This window comes from Gigantopelta aegis, chromosome 11 (assembly GCF_016097555.1).
Source record: "Gigantopelta aegis isolate Gae_Host chromosome 11, Gae_host_genome, whole genome shotgun sequence".
Classification (NCBI taxonomy): Eukaryota; Metazoa; Mollusca; class Gastropoda; order Neomphalida; family Peltospiridae; genus Gigantopelta; species Gigantopelta aegis.
In genome coordinates, this window is record NC_054709.1 from 3,902,636 (window position 1) to 3,921,708 (window position 19,073).

At 37.5% G+C, this 19,073-nt stretch overlaps 2 protein-coding genes across 2 annotated transcripts in view; both read right to left on the reverse strand.

Moving 5' to 3' along the window:
* LOC121384950 (glyoxylate/hydroxypyruvate reductase A-like) overlaps positions 1-14,221 on the reverse strand; it is a 33,471-nt gene extending 19,250 nt beyond the window's left edge. The window contains exons 1-4 of the mRNA XM_041515442.1: positions 14,048-14,221; positions 9,515-9,685; positions 6,765-6,893; positions 5,624-5,661 (exon numbers count right to left, since the gene is read on the reverse strand). Coding sequence (XP_041371376.1) covers positions 5,624-5,661; positions 6,765-6,893; positions 9,515-9,659 — 312 coding nt within the window. The 5' untranslated portion in view covers positions 9,660-9,685; positions 14,048-14,221. The remainder of the gene's footprint in view (positions 1-5,623; positions 5,662-6,764; positions 6,894-9,514; positions 9,686-14,047) is intronic.
* A 531-nt stretch (positions 14,222-14,752) lies between these two features.
* LOC121385505 (glyoxylate/hydroxypyruvate reductase A-like) overlaps positions 14,753-19,073 on the reverse strand; it is a 37,790-nt gene continuing 33,469 nt past the window's right edge. The window contains exon 11 of the mRNA XM_041516207.1: positions 14,753-14,812. Within this exon, the coding sequence (XP_041372141.1) occupies positions 14,753-14,812 (60 nt within the window). The remainder of the gene's footprint in view (positions 14,813-19,073) is intronic.

Consider the following 19,073-nt stretch of genomic DNA (forward strand, 5'->3'; position numbering starts at 1 on the left):
TGAAACTAATTTTATATAAACTTTTATATTGAAATTAGTTTCCGGCATACTTCGTAATTCACGCGAATCATTTCATATACCCTCGGTATAATCCCGAATGTTTTCAAATTCTTTTCAAATCACTGGCATGATTTTGGAAGTAAGGTTTTGATTGGTTCGGATGAAAGGTCGACTGGACATGGAACTCCAACGGGCTGCTTGGGCTTGTTGAGGACATTTCAGAAGAGCATGGAGACTTCTTCATTTGTTTTATGCACCCTCACGGACCTTCCAAGTTATTTCACTGGCCAAACGAAGAAGACACTTGTTGGATTAGTGAAGTGGGCATCTTCTGTGTCATTGATACACCTTCTATTGCATCTTCTTGATGGATGTACTCTCTGAGTAAAAAGGATGTTGCTAGAATTGCAAGACTATGAGGGAAGTGGGTGACCGAATGATTTTGTGACTGCTGAACTGGTGAGAAGGCAATGAAGGAAGTAGTTTGATATTATATCATCATAGCATGTAGGCGTACAATGTATTACTCGGTGTTCAAGAGAGATGGTGATTCCTAGCATCAGGAATTGGTCATTCAGGTTTACTTCGGGAAAGCTAATCAGACGTTAATGGCAGAAAAGGTGTTATTTTCATGGACATGCAATTTTTGAATGTGTATTGCTGCTAAACAAAGAATATTACACCTCTGAAACTTTTATATGTTTTAGTTAACATGTGGGAGATTAAATTTCAAGAAAGGTCATCTCAAGGTCACGTGATCCACAAGGTCAATTTCAAGGTCATAACAAAGGTCAAACGGTCAGTGTACCCCAACATCCTTGTCACATTACCTTTCCAACAATACCAATTTTATGAAGATTGGCCCAGTAATTCCTGAGATATGAGGGTTCAAAGGTTGGTGGCCACACCCATTTTGGCCGAAAATCTCAAACTTTAGGGGGCCATATCTCCCAATCAACAAGTACACCAAGTTTCATAAAAATCTGAGATGGTTGGGTTTAACCCATTGGGTGATTTGACACAGAATGACCCAAAACTGACCAATTACGTCGTTCCAAAGAAAAGAAAAGTATCACTTGGGTATCGTGCCCTACCAATAAGCCTAATAGTATGCATTTTTTATTTGGATTTTTTTAAAAAGAAAAATACTATAACTCCATTTCGTTCTGTTGATGTAACCTGAAATATATTTATAGTTAAATAGTTTATTATACTATCAAGTCATTTATGTTCTTTACAAGTTAGGTTGATGAAAGCGAAGCGCCTTGTCGTAAATTAGAGCATTTGTTTACACTGTGCATAGAGAAGATGGATGGAGCTGATGTCACTTCGCCCCAAGCTATACCACCGGATGTCACAAAAACAAAACAAAATGGCTGCCCCAGTTAGCAGGAATAATCATGGTTTTTCATTAACTCTAAAATTAACCGTTTTTCATTTGTTAAAGTGTCAGTATGTGTTGGTGGTCCGGGTATGCATCTTTCCAACACATAAGGCTCTTGTTTGAGTTGACTCTACCTTTAAGATTTTGAAAGACCCAACACTGTTATGGTTCCAATACCAAATCCTACATAGAATTACAGCAACGAATACTTTCTTATATAAAATAAAATATGTTGATTCAAATCTCTGCAATTTCTGTCATCACCAGCCAGAAACATCGGATCATTTGTTTAATGCTTGCCCCAAAGTCGTCGAACTCTGGACTCTTATAGAACAATGATTGCAACAAACAGGTGAAGACTTCCAGTTTGACAAAACTATGATTTTATTTGGTGATATAAATAAGGAAAACAATTTCGTAAATTGGTTAATTATAAATGTAAAGTACTATATTTACAAAACAAAATTACAGAACACCACACTCAATAAAACTGTATTACAAGAATTGTTTACATAAAGAATTCAATGAAAACTGAGAATGTTGGTTAAGATTTTTGGAAAATATTTAAATGGCCAGCCTTTGTTTTTATATAAAAAAAAGACTATGGTTGTTTGTTTTACAATGTTGCTGGTTTGGAGGAAATACTTATTTCAGCTTTCTTCCCTTTCTCTCCTTGCTCCAAGGTATATTCGGTGTATAATTGCTATGTACGGTAATGATTCGGGGCCCCAACCCTGACATTATCTATTGTTTTTCTGGGGCAATAAACATTTATTAAAAAACAAAACAAAAAAATCCAAAACAAATATTACTTTCTTTTCAGTTATAAATAATCAGTTTTAAAAATTACTGTGAAGTTATTAACAAGTATTAATTTTTTTACAGATCTAAATAATCAGTTTTAAATATTACTGTGATGTTATTAACAAGTATTAATTTCTTTTAATTGTAAATAATCAGTTTAAATATTACTGTGATGTTATTAACAAGTATTAATTTTTTACAGATCTAAATAATCAGTTTTAATATTACTGTGATGTTATTAACAAGTATTAATTTCTTTACAGATCTAAATAATGAGTTTTAATATTACTGTGATGTTATTAACAAGTATTAATTTCTTTACAGATCTAAATAATCAGTTTTAATATTACTGTGATGTTATTAACAAGTATTAATTTCTTTACAGATCTAAATAATCAGTTTAAATATTACTATGATGTTATTAACAAGTATTAATTTTTTACAGATCTAAATAATCAGTTTTAATATTATTGTGAAGTTATTAACAAGTATTAATTTCTTTACAGATCTGTTTTTTTTCAATTGTAAATAATCAGTTTTAAATATTATTGTGATGTTATTAACAAGTATTAGTTTCTTTTAATTCTAAATAATCATTTTAAATATTACTGTGATGTTATTAACAAACATTAATTGCTTTTAATTGTAAATAATCAGTTTTAAATATTAGTGATGTTTATTAACAAATATTACTTGTTTTCAATTCTAAATAATTAATTTTAAATATTATTGTGATGTTATTAACATATATTACTTTCTTTTCAATTGTAAATAATCAGTGTTAAATATTACTGTGACAAATATTAATTGCTTTTAATTGTAAATAATCAGTTTTAAATATTACTGTGACAAATATTAATTGCTTTTAATTGTAAATAATCAGTTTTAAATATTGCTGTGACAAATATCAGTTTCTTTTAATTGTAAATAATCAGTTTTAAATATTACTGTGATGTTATTAACAAATATTAATTGCTTTTAATTGTAAATAATCAGTTTTAAATATTACTGTGACAAATATCAGTTTCTTTTAATTGTAAATAATCAGTTTTAAATATTACTGTGATGTTATTAACAAATATTAGTTTCTTTTAATTGCAAATAATCAGTTTTAAATATTACTGTGACAAATATCAGTTTCTTTTAATTGTAAATAATCAGTTTTAAATATTACTGTGATGTTATTAACAAGTATTAGTTTCTTTACAGATCTAAATAATCAGTTTTAAGATTACTGTGATGTTATTAACAAGTATTAGTTTCTTTACAGATCTAAATAATCAGTTTTAAATATTACTGTGATGTTATTAACAAGTATTAGTTTCTTTACAGATCTAAATAATCAGTTTTAATATTACTGTGATGTTATTAACAAGTATTAATTTCTTTACAGACCTAAATAATCAGTTCAAATATTACTGTGATGTTATTAACAAGTATTAGTTTCTTTACAGATCTAAATAATCAGTTTAAATATTACTGTGATGTTATTAACAAGTATTAATTTCTTTACAGACCTAAATAATCAGTTTAAAATATTACTGTGATGTTATTAACAAGTATTAATTTCTTTACAGACCTAAATAATCAGTTTAAAATATTACTGTGATGTTATTAACAAGTATTAATTTTTTTACAGATCTAAATAATCAGTTTTAAATATTACTGTGATGTTATTAACAAGTATTAATTTCTTTTAATTGTAAATAATCAGTTTAAATATTACTGTGATGTTATTAACAAGTATTAATTTTTTACAGATCTAAATAATCAGTTTTAATATTACTGTGATGTTATTAACAAGTATTAATTTCTTTACAGATCTAAATAATGAGTTTTAATATTACTGTGATGTTATTAACAAGTATTAATTTCTTTACAGATCTAAATAATCAGTTTTAATATTACTGTGATGTTATTAACAAGTATTAATTTCTTTACAGATCTAAATAATCAGTTTAAATATTACTATGATGTTATTAACAAGTATTAATTTTTTTACAGATCTAAATAATCAGTTTTAATATTATTGTGAAGTTATTAACAAGTATTAATTTCTTTACAGATCTGTTTTTTTTCAATTGTAAATAATCAGTTTTAAATATTATTGTGATGTTATTAACAAGTATTAGTTTCTTTTAATTCTAAATAATCAGTTTAAATATTACTGTGATGTTATTAACAAACATTAATTGCTTTTAATTGTAAATAATCAGTTTTAAATATTAGTGATGTTTATTAACAAATATTACTTGTTTTCAATTCTAAATAATTAATTTTAAATATTATTGTGATGTTATTAACATATATTACTTTCTTTTCAATTGTAAATAATCAGTGTTAAATATTACTGTGACAAATATTAATTGCTTTTAATTGTAAATAATCAGTTTTAAATATTACTGTGACAAATATTAATTGCTTTTAATTGTAAATAATCAGTTTTAAATATTGCTGTGACAAATATCAGTTTCTTTTAATTGTAAATAATCAGTTTTAAATATTACTGTGATGTTATTAACAAATATTAATTGCTTTTAATTGTAAATAATCAGTTTTAAATATTACTGTGACAAATATCAGTTTCTTTTAATTGTAAATAATCAGTTTTAAATATTACTGTGACAAATATCAGTTTCTTTTAATTGTAAATAATCAGTTTTAAATATTACTGTGATGTTATTAACAAGTATTAGTTTCTTTACAGATCTAAATAATCAGTTTTAATATTACTGTGATGTTATTAACAAGTATTAGTTTCTTTACAGATCTAAATAATCAGTTTTAATATTACTGTGATGTTATTAACAAGTATTAATTTCTTTACAGATCTAAATAATCAGTTTTAAATATTACTGTGATGTTATTAACAAGTATTAGTTTCTTTACAGATCTAAATAATCAGTTTAAAATATTACTGTGATGTTATTAACAAGTATTAATTTCTTTACAGATCTAAATAATCAGTTTTAATATTACTGTGATGTTATTAACAAGTATTAGTTTGTTTACAGATCTAAATAATCAGTTTTAATATTACTGTGATGTTATTAACAAGTATTAGTTTCTTTACAGATCTAAATAATCAGTTTTAATATTACTGTGATGTTATTAACAAGTATTAGTTTCTTTACAGATCTAAATAATCACTTTTAAATATTACTGTGATGTTATTAACAAGTATTAATTTCTTTACAGACCTAAATAATCAGTTCAAATGTTACTGTGATGTTATTAACAAAATCAGTTTAAATATTACTGTGATTTTATTAACAAGTATTAGTTTCTTTGCAGATCTAAATAATCAGTTTTAAATATTACTGTGATGTTATTAACAAATGCTACTTACTTCTCAATTGTAAATAATCAGTTTTATTTGTGCCGGGGAGTTGATACATCTTAATGAATATGACTTTCTGGTTTACGGCGACATACCTGCTTGTTTTTCAGTACCTTCCACAGAGCATCACTTCCTGTAAAGCAAATAAACATACACTGAATGTTATTTGGCACTGATAACGATTTTCCCACAGTCAACAACTATACATGCCGTACACAACTCGAGAGTATAGTCGCCAAGAAACATGTATCTCTCTCTCTCTCTCTCTCTCTCTCTTTCAGTCGATAAGTCAACAACTATACATGCCGTACACAGCTCGAGAGTAAGAGTCACCCAGAAACATGTAGCTGGTTTTAAAAAGCTGAACCTAACAGTGGCACAGTAATTACCCAGCAGTTTGTAGGACCGATATTTCTTCCAGCCTCTCTCTCTCTCTGTCTGTCTGTCTCTCTCTCTCTCTGTCTCTCTCTCTCTCTGTGTTTCTCTCTCTCTTTGTGTTCTCTCTCTCTCTCTGTCTCTTCTCTCACTGTATCTCTCTCTCTGTATATATCTCTCTCTTCTCTGTGTATGTCTCTTTCTCTGTCTTCCCCTCTCTCTGTCTCTCCCTCTGTGTGTGTGTTTCTCTCTCTCCCTCTGTCTTTATGTGTGTGTGTCTGTGTGTCTCTCTGTCTCTGTGTGCCTATCAAGTCTCTGTGTGTCTCTCCTCTATCTCTGTATGTGTCTCTGTGCGTGTCTATCTCTGTGTCTCTCTATCGCTGTGTCTCTCTTTACCAATCAACCCTACACTCACACCACCCTTTTCCAGCCTCCCCTACACTAAAACCACCCTTTTCCAGCCTCCCCTACACTAAAACTACCCTTTTCCAGCCTAACTTACACTCAAACCACCTTTATCCACCCTCCCCCACACTCAAACCACCCTCCCCTACACTCACACCATCCTTTTCCACCCTCCCCTACATTCAAATCACCCTTTTCACCCTACATTACACTCAAATCACCCTTTTCCACCCTACACTACACTCAAACCACCCTTTTCCACCCTACCATACATACACACCTCCCCTTTTTCACCGAACACTACCTGCCTTTTTTCACCCTACCCTACCCTCATACACCCTATCCTATACTCATATTAAACCCTTTTTTCACCCTACTCTACTCACACCATACCCCACTCTCCATACTCTCCCCTCTTCCCACAATAAAATGAGAAAATGAGGAACAGGTCCTCACCTGCAGCCATTGACTGCGCCCATCGCAGATTTACGCAGCGGTGAACTATTTTGGAGAAGAACATCACAGATCCGAAATACACCTCAACTTGGGACAAATCTCCCAGTTCCTCGTCACTTGGGTCATCATCTGGAATTAAAGGAAAGGAATATTTATTTGACGAAGGAAAAAATGGAATTAAAGGAAAGGAATGTTTATTTAATGGAAGGAAAAAATGGAATTAAAGGAAAGGAATGTTTATTTAATGGAAGGAAAAAATGGAATTAAAGGAAAGGAATGTTTATTTAATGGAAGGAAAAAATGGAATTAAAGGAAAGGAATGTTTATTTAAAGGTTTATGAATCATCAGCTAATGGATGTCAAACATTTGATGATTTTGACTTATAGTCTTAGTGAGCAAACTCACTACATATTTTCACTAGTAGCAAAGTTAAAGTTTGTTTTGTTTAACGACACCACTGGAGTACACTGATTTATGACTCATCGCCTAATGGATGTCAAACATTTGGTGATTTTGACTTATAGTCTTAGAGAGGAAGGCAGAAAGGAAATGTTTTATTTAACGACGCACTCAACATATTTTATTTACGGTTATATGGCATCAGACATATGGTGAAGGACCACATAGACATTGAGAGAGGAAACCTGCTGTCGCCAATTCATGGGCTACTCTTTCCGATTAGCAGCAAGGGATCTTTTATATGCACCATCCCACAGACAGGGTAGTACACACCACAGCCTTTGATATGCTAGTCGTGGTGCACTGGCGTGAACAAGAAAAGGCCCAATGGGCCCACCAACGGGAATCGATTCTTAGAGAGGAAACCCACTAAATTTTTCCATTAGTAGCAAGGGATGTTTTATATGCACCATCCCACAGACAGGATAGCACATACCATGGCGATATACCAGTCGTGGTGCACTGGCGTGAACAAGAAAAGGCCCAATGGGCCCACCAATGGGGGTCGATCCCAAATCGACCGCGCATCAAGTGAGCGCTTTACCACTGGGCTACATCCTGCCCGGAATGTTTATTTAAAGGACTTTCACTATTTCTGTGTTCACTCTTCGCCAGGAAAGGTGATTATTGCTCCCACTCCCCTCCACACTTCCTTCAAAACAGAACACCCAACAAGCATGGGTGGATGAATGGATAGACTAATGGTTGGACCAATGGAAAGAAGGATGAATGGATGGTTGGACCAATGGAAAGAAAGATGGATGGATGAATAGACCGATGGATGGTTTGACAGATGGGTGGATGGAGGGAGAAAGGTGGTTAGATAGATGGAGGGAGGAACTGACACCTGGATCATTGTATGAATGGATGAGTTGGGGAAACCGGGGCACAGTGAATCAAGGGGCACAGTGAATCAGAGCTATTTTGGTACCACTGCCTAGAGGGAATCCTGAGATGATGTCATCACTTTATGTGTTAGTGGTATACCCATGCACGAATTGTCAGTTTGAGACTTTGAAAAATCTACAGACAAAATAACAAGGCGAAGTATGTTTTTATGTGTCAAAAGTAAATTTCACAACTTAAGATTTGTGTGCCATATCTTGTAGATCATCCAGAAGTATTAAACCAGTTATGATGTATTATTTAGAGTGTCTATTTGTGATATTACTGAAGGGGTGTTTCCTTCAAACTAAAGCAGCACGTGAGCTTATGAGGTAGTTTAGGTCAATGAGTGCACATGGGGCACAGTGTTCCCCCGCATGAAATTAATATGAAATTAATGAGGCCACTCGCGTGGACATATGGATCGGACTTTAAACTTTTAGATCTGCGTTCAAAATTTTATGTCGAAATTACTTCTTTTTTTTTTAAACATTATTATATAGTCTAATCCTCTCTTCTTTCCCTTATTTAATTTTGGACTTTCCTTCTAAAATGCTCCAAATTATATAAATATTCGGCCGAGTAGTCAATTCTTTTTTATTTTTGGATTGTAACCTTTTTTCTTTCTTTTTTTATTCTATTAACTTTTTTACTAATTGCTATTTTCAAAATTCTGCCCATTTTCATCCCCCCCCCCCCCTCCATCCCGAGTCAGGCCACCGATCATCATCATCATCATCAATAGTTTGACACCGTCACGCCAGTGTTCTAGTAGACTAGTATTGTGTTAAAAAATAAAAATATGGCCTAAAACATTTAGCCTGACAGCTGAAACTAATAAAGATCATTAAAAAGTTATGCCTTCTATTTTCATAAAAAAAAACCCAACCCATAAATAATATCAATTATATTGCAATACATATTGCAATACAGTTTCTTATATCGCAATATATCGCAATATGGTTTTGACCGTATCGTTGCACCCCTACTTTGAATTGAAAAAAAATTTGTCTCTTACCAAAAACATAAGGGAGTTGGCAAGGAGCTGCTGGCTTGTGTTTATACACAACATCCCCCTATTATATATGCAACATATAATGGAAACTCCATTACAAACAGGAAGAAGAAAACTGGCAAAATCATTACGCTGATTCACTGTGCCCCGGTTTCCCCTAAATGGATAAAGGAAGGAGTGAAGGAATGATGGAGTGAGAGAAGGAAGGAGGGAAGGAAGGAGGGAAGGATATATTCTACATTGTATTCAAAATCGACAGTTGTATGGATCTTGTATGGATGAATGAATCAATAGATAAAGGGAGGAGTGAAGGAATGATAGAGTGAGTGAAGGAAGGAAGGAAGAAGAAAGGAATACATTCTACATTTGTATACAAAACATGTGACTTACACATTGATTTAATCCTGAGCAGTCTGACGTTTGCCCCTGGAATCTTCTCCAGTTGTTGCGAGACATAGCTGTAATAACTCTCCCCAGGTGGCACTGCTAAAATTAGTGGTGATGTCACTGTATCAGAGTTCTGACTGGCCGACATTTAATTTGCTAGGTGATCCAGGTGACCTGCAGTGATCAAGAAGGAAGGAAATGGTTTATTTAACGATGCACTCAACACATTTTATTTACGGTTATATGAAGTCGGAAATACGGTTAAGGACCACACAGATATTGAGGGAGGAAACCCGCTGTCGCCACTTCATGGGCTACTCTTTTCGATTAACAGCAAGGGATCTTTTATATGCACCATCCCATAGACAGGATAGCACATACCACGGCCTTTGATGTACCAGTCGTGGTGCACTGGCTGGAACGAGAAATAGCCCAATGGGCTTACAGATGGGGATCGATCCCAAACCGACCCTGCATCAAGCGAGTGCTTTACCACTGGACTATGTCCCGTCCTGCAGTGATCAGATATAAAGGCATCAGTGGGACTCATTTATGAAAGTTTGATATTTCTCGCTCCAGCCAGTGCAGTCCGTTAAAGCCGCACACCCTAGTTCCATCCAGCGAAAATAAATTATAATTTGGTTAATCTACAAACCTGTAACACACTTAGATCACGTTTTTATCAAATGGAGTGAAAAAGCAGGTTTTATATCGATAAATACCATGGGAATCACCATGTCCCAATTGCCTGAAATAATTTTGAAAGTTAGTATTCTGATGTCACCGGTAGAAGCACAACAATGCCTACGTCACGACAAATTTCACAGACTTGGGGTGCGTTCGTTTCACCTCTCCTGGACATGTTCCAACTGTTCTGTCCTGGTTGTATCCCCTCTCCAGATATCGTAAGACTTAGCAAAATTATTGGTTTTAAGGGTTTGTAACGTTTTGTATTGAGACATTTACTTGTCTGAACTTTATTGTTACTGAAAATGTTCACGAACTGTGAAGAAAAATCTCACAAATGAACAACAACAAATCGGATGTTGATTGTGCGAACCGTGCACGAGAAAACAAACCGAACCAAAATGATAACGGTCACGTGATATACCAACGTCTGTGACATTAAAAATAGATTGGACCTCGCTTGCTTAACGTTTTTTTCTCGACAACACGTTTTGTGAAAAAATGCATTTCGTGGTTTTACAAACATCAGGATTACCAAAAAGCACTTCAGGTGAATGGAAATGTGTATTCTAAATAATAAAATGTAAGTAAAGTGCAATTTTATTTGTGAAAAATGGGGTTTAATAGCGAAAAACAATGCCGTAATGGTTAACAAATAAACGTAACTAGGGTGTGTCCCTTTAATAGACTTAACCACTGTGCCTCCAAGGCCCGTTTATCTAGCTGTATAATGCAACTCCCAAAAATTACCCACACTACAGTTTATGTTGGATGTTTGGTTTGTTTTAAAATGAGGCTCGTCTTGGTTTGGTCCATAAATTGCCACCAGTGTTATTCTACATTTCATTTCAACTTATTTTTGTTTTGTTCTTATATTCAATCAAGGTTCAAGCAAGCTGTCCTGGGCACACACCTCAGCTATCTGGGTTGTATGTCCAGAAAAGCGAGTTAGCTGTTAGTGGTTAGTAAAAGAGAAGAGCGTATAGTGGTCTTACACCTACCCACTGAGTCGTTAAAACTCGCTCTGGGTTGGAGCTGGTACCGGGCTGCGAACCCTGTACCTACCAGCCCCATGTCCGATGGCGTAACCATGGCACCACCAAGGCCGGTGTTATTCTATAACCCTACCCTTGAATAGTTACATCTAGCAATAAAAAGTTTCCATTCAGATACCAATAGCTCAAAATTTAATACTGGGGCTAAAATTGGGCTTGGATTTCAGATTCTGTACACAGATATGGCAATACATTTTTAGAACACAGACACATAGGAACCGGTTTGGGGTCGTAAGCCTCAGTAAGGGCAGTCTTCCCCCCTTCCGTCCCTCCCCATCTCACTAGTTCAGGACGCACATTAAGTCAATACTTTCTACGTCAATTTGCACTAGTACCACGGACGTAGGAAGGTGCCAAAAATGGGGGGGGGGGGGGGGGGGGAAATGGACACACACCACACACACATATATATATATATATATATATATATATAAATACATGTATAAATATATCAAAAACATTGCTGCTCCCACAAAGTGGGGGGGCACATGCCCCCTTGCCCAACCCCTGCTCCTACACCAGTGACTACCCACACCCATTCTTGAGGACGAAACTGTTTAGCGTTTTTCTTACTATATATACTCTTCAAAAGAAGAAACGCAAAACCACATTGTCGTAACATTTGGAGAATTGATTTAATTATTGAATGGTGAGTCCGATAATTACCAAATGTTGCAGGATTGTTCACAATTCACTCTAGTCCATTGTGAGTTTCACTCTAGTCCATTGTGAGTAAGTGATAGGACACACCACCAAGGTCAAGGTCATCTGGAGTCAATACCGGGTGTGGCCTCCGCGTGTGTTGACAACTGCCTGGCACCGCCTGCCCATTGAAGCAACCAGAGTACGGATGACGTCCCGGGGGATGGTGGCCCACTCGGCCTGCAAGGCTGCTGCCAGCTCGGGCAGGGTCTGGGGCTGTGGTTGTCGCTGTCGGAGGCCCAACTCGTCCCATAGATGCTCAATTGGGTTCAAATCCGGTGATATCGATGGCCAAGGAAGGACATTAATGTTGTTGTTCTGTAGGAAAGCCGTTGTGAGACGTGCTGTGTGAGGCCTGGCGTTGTCATGTTGGAACACTGCGTTGGCGTTGACCATAACTGGAACGATGTGTGGCCGGAGGATCTGGTCAATGTAGCCCTGTGCATTCAGGTTGCCCTGCACGTGGACCAGGTCAGTTCTGCCAGTGTGTGAGATGGCTGCCCACACCATGACACTACCCCCGACGAATCTGTCCACTTCCTGCACGCAGTTTGCCGCATAACGTTCACCACGACGCCTATACACGCGACATCTTCCATCATGACGTCGGAGCAGAAATCGGGACTCGTCACTGAACCACACCTGTCTCCATCGCAGTTGAGGCCATTGTCGATGAATCTGGCACCACTGCAGTCGGAGTCGACGGTGTTGTGGTGTTAAGATGACACCTCGAACTGGACGTCTGGCACGAATTCCTACCTCACGTAGGCGGTTCCGTACGGTCTGGTCGGATATCCTGCGCAAACCTGGTATTGCTGCGGCTGTGGAGGTGGCAGTAGTCAATCGTTCCCGAAGGTGGCGTACCCGGATGTAGCGGTCCTGCCCGGGGGTAGTGACCCGTGGTCGACCGGATCTAGGGAGGTCACGTGTTGATCCATGTTGCTGGTAACGGTCCCACAGTCTGGAGATGGTGCTTGGGGACACATGGAATGCCCTGGCAACGGCCGTTCTGGATTCGCCTGCGTCTAGTCGGCCGATGGCATTGTTTCTCTGCGGTTCACCGAGACGTGGCATGTCCTGGATTGTCAACTGTCGGCCAGATACAGAGGCCAGGCAAGCGAACACCCTGCACTTTTATACTGTCGGTGTTCATGTTGCACGTGCAGACAACGCACGTGCAGTGGTGACATGGTTTGCACGTGGCTGCGTTTTTGCGAATATTAACATTTTGGAACTTTATTGTACAGTAGCTGCGTTTTATCGAATGTAACCGTGGGAATGTGTTTGGGACATGCAATGACCTTATATTCACAAAGCATGAACCGGTAGGAAACATAAAATCGGAGTTATAACCCATTTGTACCCTTTTGCGTTTCTTTTTTTTAAGAGATATATATATATATATATATATATCTGGGGTGTAGCCAGAGGAAAAAAAAAACCCCAGGCAAACCCAGACCTGTAAGGTCTCACTACACTATAGTTCCTAATTGTGACACACGTTATGGTTCACATATTCACTTCTAGGAAATGGTGAAGAATTAAAACAATATGTATGTTTAATGGTAAGCCTTCTGGCTGTATTTTGCCCATGCTATTTTGTAACATCGTGCATCGACCTTTTGGGACATGAGTATACAGCCCAATTGACAGCCGGAGTGAATCGGTTAATGAACCACCTGTTCGGACTGTGTGTACATACGTACACACACCTTTATTCCCACTAGAGACTGTGCACCCTACTTCAGATAATGCTCTTCCTTTGGCACCGTCACCTACATGAATATATAAAAATAATATTTCCATATGATATACTTACCATTTGTGACACCCAATAGCCAATATGTATTTTTGTGCTGGGGTGTCGTTAAACAAACATTCATTCATTCATTCATTCATTCATTCATTCTGTCACGTATAAAGAACATTATAAATACTTATAATAAATAGTTAGGGTTAGTGACAGTGCCAAAGGAAAGTCCTACCAAAAGTTCAGCTAAAACTGATACCTGTCGTAGAATGAGCGAGTGACCAACGTATGCAGCTATATCAGCTCTCTTTTTTGTGTTAGATTATACATACGTAAACAAACCTTTATGAGTTGATTATTTGTCGAACTCGAAGCTGTATCCCACTCAACTGGAAACCCGTCGACTAAACGAGAGACCGTAATCGGCTGATGTGTTTCGGATGTTGAGGTCACCTAGCTGGGGAGTACGTTCAGCCAACCGTTTGTCGCCAACGTTTGCAGTCCTGGATTTTACGCTATAACATCCGGAAATTTGTCCGCGCTAGTAGTCTGCTGTTCAACTGTGATTATTTCATGGTAGACAGCTATGAAGTGGCAACTATTTGACTGAAGTTGACAGGGGTAATTCCGGCCCATGCAAAAGTAGTGATTTTTGTGTAAAATGGGTGTACTCCGGCCAGGTTTAGAGAGTGTGCAGGGCCGTACCCTCCGGGGGGGGGGGGGGGGGCAGGGGGGGGGGCAGCTCCCCCACTGAGAATCTTGTCCTTTTTTTTTTTTTTTTTATATATCTCCAGTAATAGCATAGAAATGTTTAATCTTTATAGTATGTTAAAAATTATTTATAAAATTTAGTGCCCCCCCATGGATTTTGGTCAGGGTACGGCCCTGGTGTGTTTGTTTAAACCAATATCCTGGGAGAAAGAGCTGGACAACAGGGGTTGTCCTTTTCAGGGTATGTGTCCCCCAGGCAAAGATGTATACAAAAATCCACGGTCCTGCTGATATTAATAAAAACATACCTGTCAACTCTCACGCATTTGGCGTGAGTCACGCATTTGTAACAAACATCACGCTCTCACGCAACGTTACTATAATCTCACGCTTTATCTAAAAATAAAAATATTTTATAATCTTGGTTTATATTTTAGAGCTGAATATACTGATTATGCAGGGCCTCTGAATTCGCTACCTATTAATAATAATACAGCATATCGAACCTACCCTCGGTTCAATACCAACAATCACTCGCGGGTGCTACCAATGACCGACTTGTATGGTTTAACATTAACCATATTAATTAGTAAAACTTGCACTCGCTCGATTTCCATTTTGGACTTAAACAAACAACAAAAAACTTCGCCCTGGACCCAACCAAGAGCCTGCAGTCCCTGGACCCTGAATTCTAATTTTCTCACGCCTAAGAATTGCCACAGGTTGACAGCTCTGTAAAAATGTTATAGCCACTAAGGCTATACAGAAACATATAGCGAACTTAATTGTGGTCTGTGGTCACATTAAACCGGATAACGCCTCCGAGAATCAGTCAACATATACTAGTCACAAACAGCTAAGGGCTACATTGACACTTCGTTTGAGACGAGTACTCACACCGCTAAAGATTTTTTATTTTTTATTTTTGTAATTCAGTAACAGCAAACTCAGGACTCTTTTTAAAAGGGGGCGGGACGTAGCCCAGTGGTAAAGCGTTCGCTTGATGCGTGGTCGGTTTGGGATCGATCCCCGTCGGTGGACCCAATGGGCTATTTCTCGTTCCAGACAGTGCTCCACAACTGATGTAACAAAGACCGTGGTATGTTCTATCCTGTCTGTGTGATGGTGCATATAAAAGATCCCTTGTTGCTGATCTAAAAGAGTAGCCCATGAAGTGGTGACAGCGGGTTTCCTCTCTCAATATCTGTGTGGTCCTTAACCATATGTCTGACGCCATATAACCGTAAATAAAATGTGTTGAGTGCGTCGTGAAATAAAACATTTCCTTCTTCTTCTCTTTAAAAGGGCATCTGCCCTTTACAATGCGTGCATATGTAACAGGGTCACTGCCCCCCGCCCCACCCCCGTGCTGCGGCCGAACATCAAATTCGGACAAACATTATAGAGATATTCGGGGAAAATGTGCTAACATGAGACCTTTTTACCATGTATTTCCATCATTCTACACTTAAAACTTGTAATCCATGTAAAAATGCGTAGTTATTCGTTTGCAACCCTATTTGGTAGTAGTGCTAATATGAATAACCTTAACTGTTGTTGAGTTCTTTACAAATACTTCTTAAACTCAAGTTCAGCAGCTCCCATTGTATTAAACAAATTATTAATATCAGTTATTTTATTAGTTCTAAAGGTCATAAAGTCACCTTCGAATGGGTACCTGCACATGTGGGTATCGCTGGCAGGCGCGGATGCAGGATTTCTGAAGGGGTGGGTGGGGGTGGGGGTCCAAATGTGATGACTGATCTCTCCTTTTACACAGAACAGTTAATATAATCACGTTTCCCCTGAAAGGTTATGGTCGGTTTTAAAAAGGGGGGGGGGGGGGTCCGGACCCCTGGACCCCCCTTAATCCGCTACTGACTGGCAATGAGTTAGCTGACGAAAATGCTAAATAAATCTTTAGACGATAATAAGATTAATGTTAAATGCAAATATAAATTTAGAGAACTTATGTCCACAGCACAAAACAATTTAATAGAATTTTGGCAAAAGGACTGGGACAACAAAAGTAGACTATGGCATTATATTATTAAACCAAAAGTAAATTATCCCAGTCCTATTTCTACTGACAGTAACACAACTAAAACTATAACGAGACTCAGAATTGGAGTAACCTTCAGCTTAAATGATAGTAAGTAGGCCTATAAACGTAGAAAAATCCCAAACGATAAATGTGATGAATGTCAAAAACTAGATAATGTTAGACAATACCTTTTTTACTGCAATAAATATACCAATTTCAGAACTATTTTTATAAATGCCCTCCAAAATATAAATATACTCTTCAAAAAAAGTAGGGAAACCTGAAATATTAATGTTAATATCAACTATTAGAGCGAACATACGTTTTGACCACAGACATCCTAGTAAAGAACGTTCAGGTCTGTTTATCAACACACCGAAAAACATTCCATAGTTTGCACGTACATCACGCAGTTGCCCCGTATACGTGCGTGGGGTGTCATTCTCGAGTTTGACAATTTCCAGGAAGGTCGATTAATCACTGTTAGCATTTTCAACCCCCAAAACATCTTAAAAATAAAGTAGATAAATTAATTATGAACTATGTTGAGGCAACAAAAAATATTATTTGATTAAATAATAATAATTAGATAATCCTGGTGGAGAACAGTAGTTGATTTTCAACCTAAACAATACTGTCTACTTCTTATTTTGTAACTTGTAGTGATGGTGTTGTGTGAGATATGTGTGTATGTTTTGACTCGGTGGATTATGGGGTGGGGTGGGGGGGGGGGACGACACCTGGCAGTGTTACCTCCTTTCTTCCGGCGGGGCGGGACGTAGTCCAGTGGTAAAGCGTTCGCTTGATGCGCGGGCGGTCTGGGATCGATCCCCGTCGGTGACCCCATTGGGCTATTTCTCGCTCCAGCCAGTGCACCATGACTGGTATATCAAAGGCCGTGGTATGTGTTTCCCTGTCTGTGGGATGGTGCATATAAAAGATCCCTTGCTGCGAATCGAAAATAGTAGCCCATGAAGTGGCGACTGCGGGTTTCCTCTCTCAGTATATCTGTGTGGTCCTTAGCCATATGTCCGACGCTATATAACCGTAAATAAAATGTGTTGAGTGCATCGTTAAATAAAACATTTCCTTCCTTCCCTCCTTCCTCTGTCCCGGCGATTGTTATGTACTAATGCCTTTTTACATACTATTATCGCCATTACTTTAGGTAATAAGACAAGGACAGAAGGAAATGTTTTATTTAACGACGCACTCAACACATTTCAGTTACGGTTATATGGCGTCGGACATATGGTTAAGGACCACACAGATATTGAGAGAGGGAACCCGCTGTCGCCACTTCATGGGCTACTCTTTTCCATTAGCAGCAAGGGATCTTTTATATGCACCATCCCATAGACATGATAGTACACACGGTACCACGGCCTTTGTTACACCAGTTGTGGAGCAGTGCCCGACAATCACCAAAAAAGTTTGTTTTGTTTAAAAACACCATTAGAGCACATTGATTTATTAATCATCGGCTATTGGATGTCAAACATTTGGTAATGTTGTCATAGTCTTAGAGAGGAAACCTGCTACATTTTCCATTAGTAGCAAGGGATATTTTATATGCACCATCCCACAGACAGGATAGCACATACCACGGCCTGTGATATACCTGAGTGGTACACACTCCAAGCAGGCACATGACTCGTAGATCAAATACTTCTTCACCTTGATAAAACGTGAATATAATATTGTGTGTGTGTGTGTGTGTGTGTGTGTGTGCGTGTATGTGTGTGTGTGTGTTAATAAATCTTAAAGCCGAGATAAATTTTACTTGTAGAATGGTAGAATGCAGGAAATTGCATTTCAGGACATCTAGTTTTCAAATTTTACAGGGAAGCATACCCCCGAACCTCTAGACACTTTGCTTTGCGCCATTGATCTCAGTCATTTTCCTTAATGCAGCAATGGATCGTTTATCTGTACTTTCCGCCACAGACAGGATAACACATACCACATCATTTGACCAGTTGTATTGCACTGGTTGAAACGAGAAAAACCCAATCAGTTGAATGGATCCACAGAGGTGGTTCGTTCCGGCGACGCAGGCACCTTAAGCGAGCACTCAACCGACTGACCTAAATCCCGCCTGATGAAAAGGAAAAGCGATTCTGCATCAATAATGTGCTGGGGTGTGGGGTGCCGTGCTCTGATTGGTTAATTAATCACGTGACGTCCCAGCGTATTGCTGCGTGTTGTGCAATCGCGGGAATGTCCCATCGCGCTATAAATAGATCACGCGTCACCCCTCAGTCGGATAGGTCTAATAAGGTCACCGTTATAAATCGTAGCGTGTGCTACTACTAGTATTTTACATAATCCACAAGTCGGAAATTAGTTTAAGCACTAGTTTAATGAACAGTGGTTTAATATTATATTTCATTTGATGTAGTATGACTGAGGTATAGACGACGGGCGTTGTTTCATGTGAGAAGAACGCTGTGTACACACACGAGGTCAAATATCTATACCGCACTTCATGACAGGTGCGACCTGCTTTGTTGTACGAGTCTGTTCTGGAGGTATGATTTTAGTATTATTGTTGTTTAGTGTAATACATTTTATGGATATAATCCAATCTTATCATCCGTCTGGTTATACGTA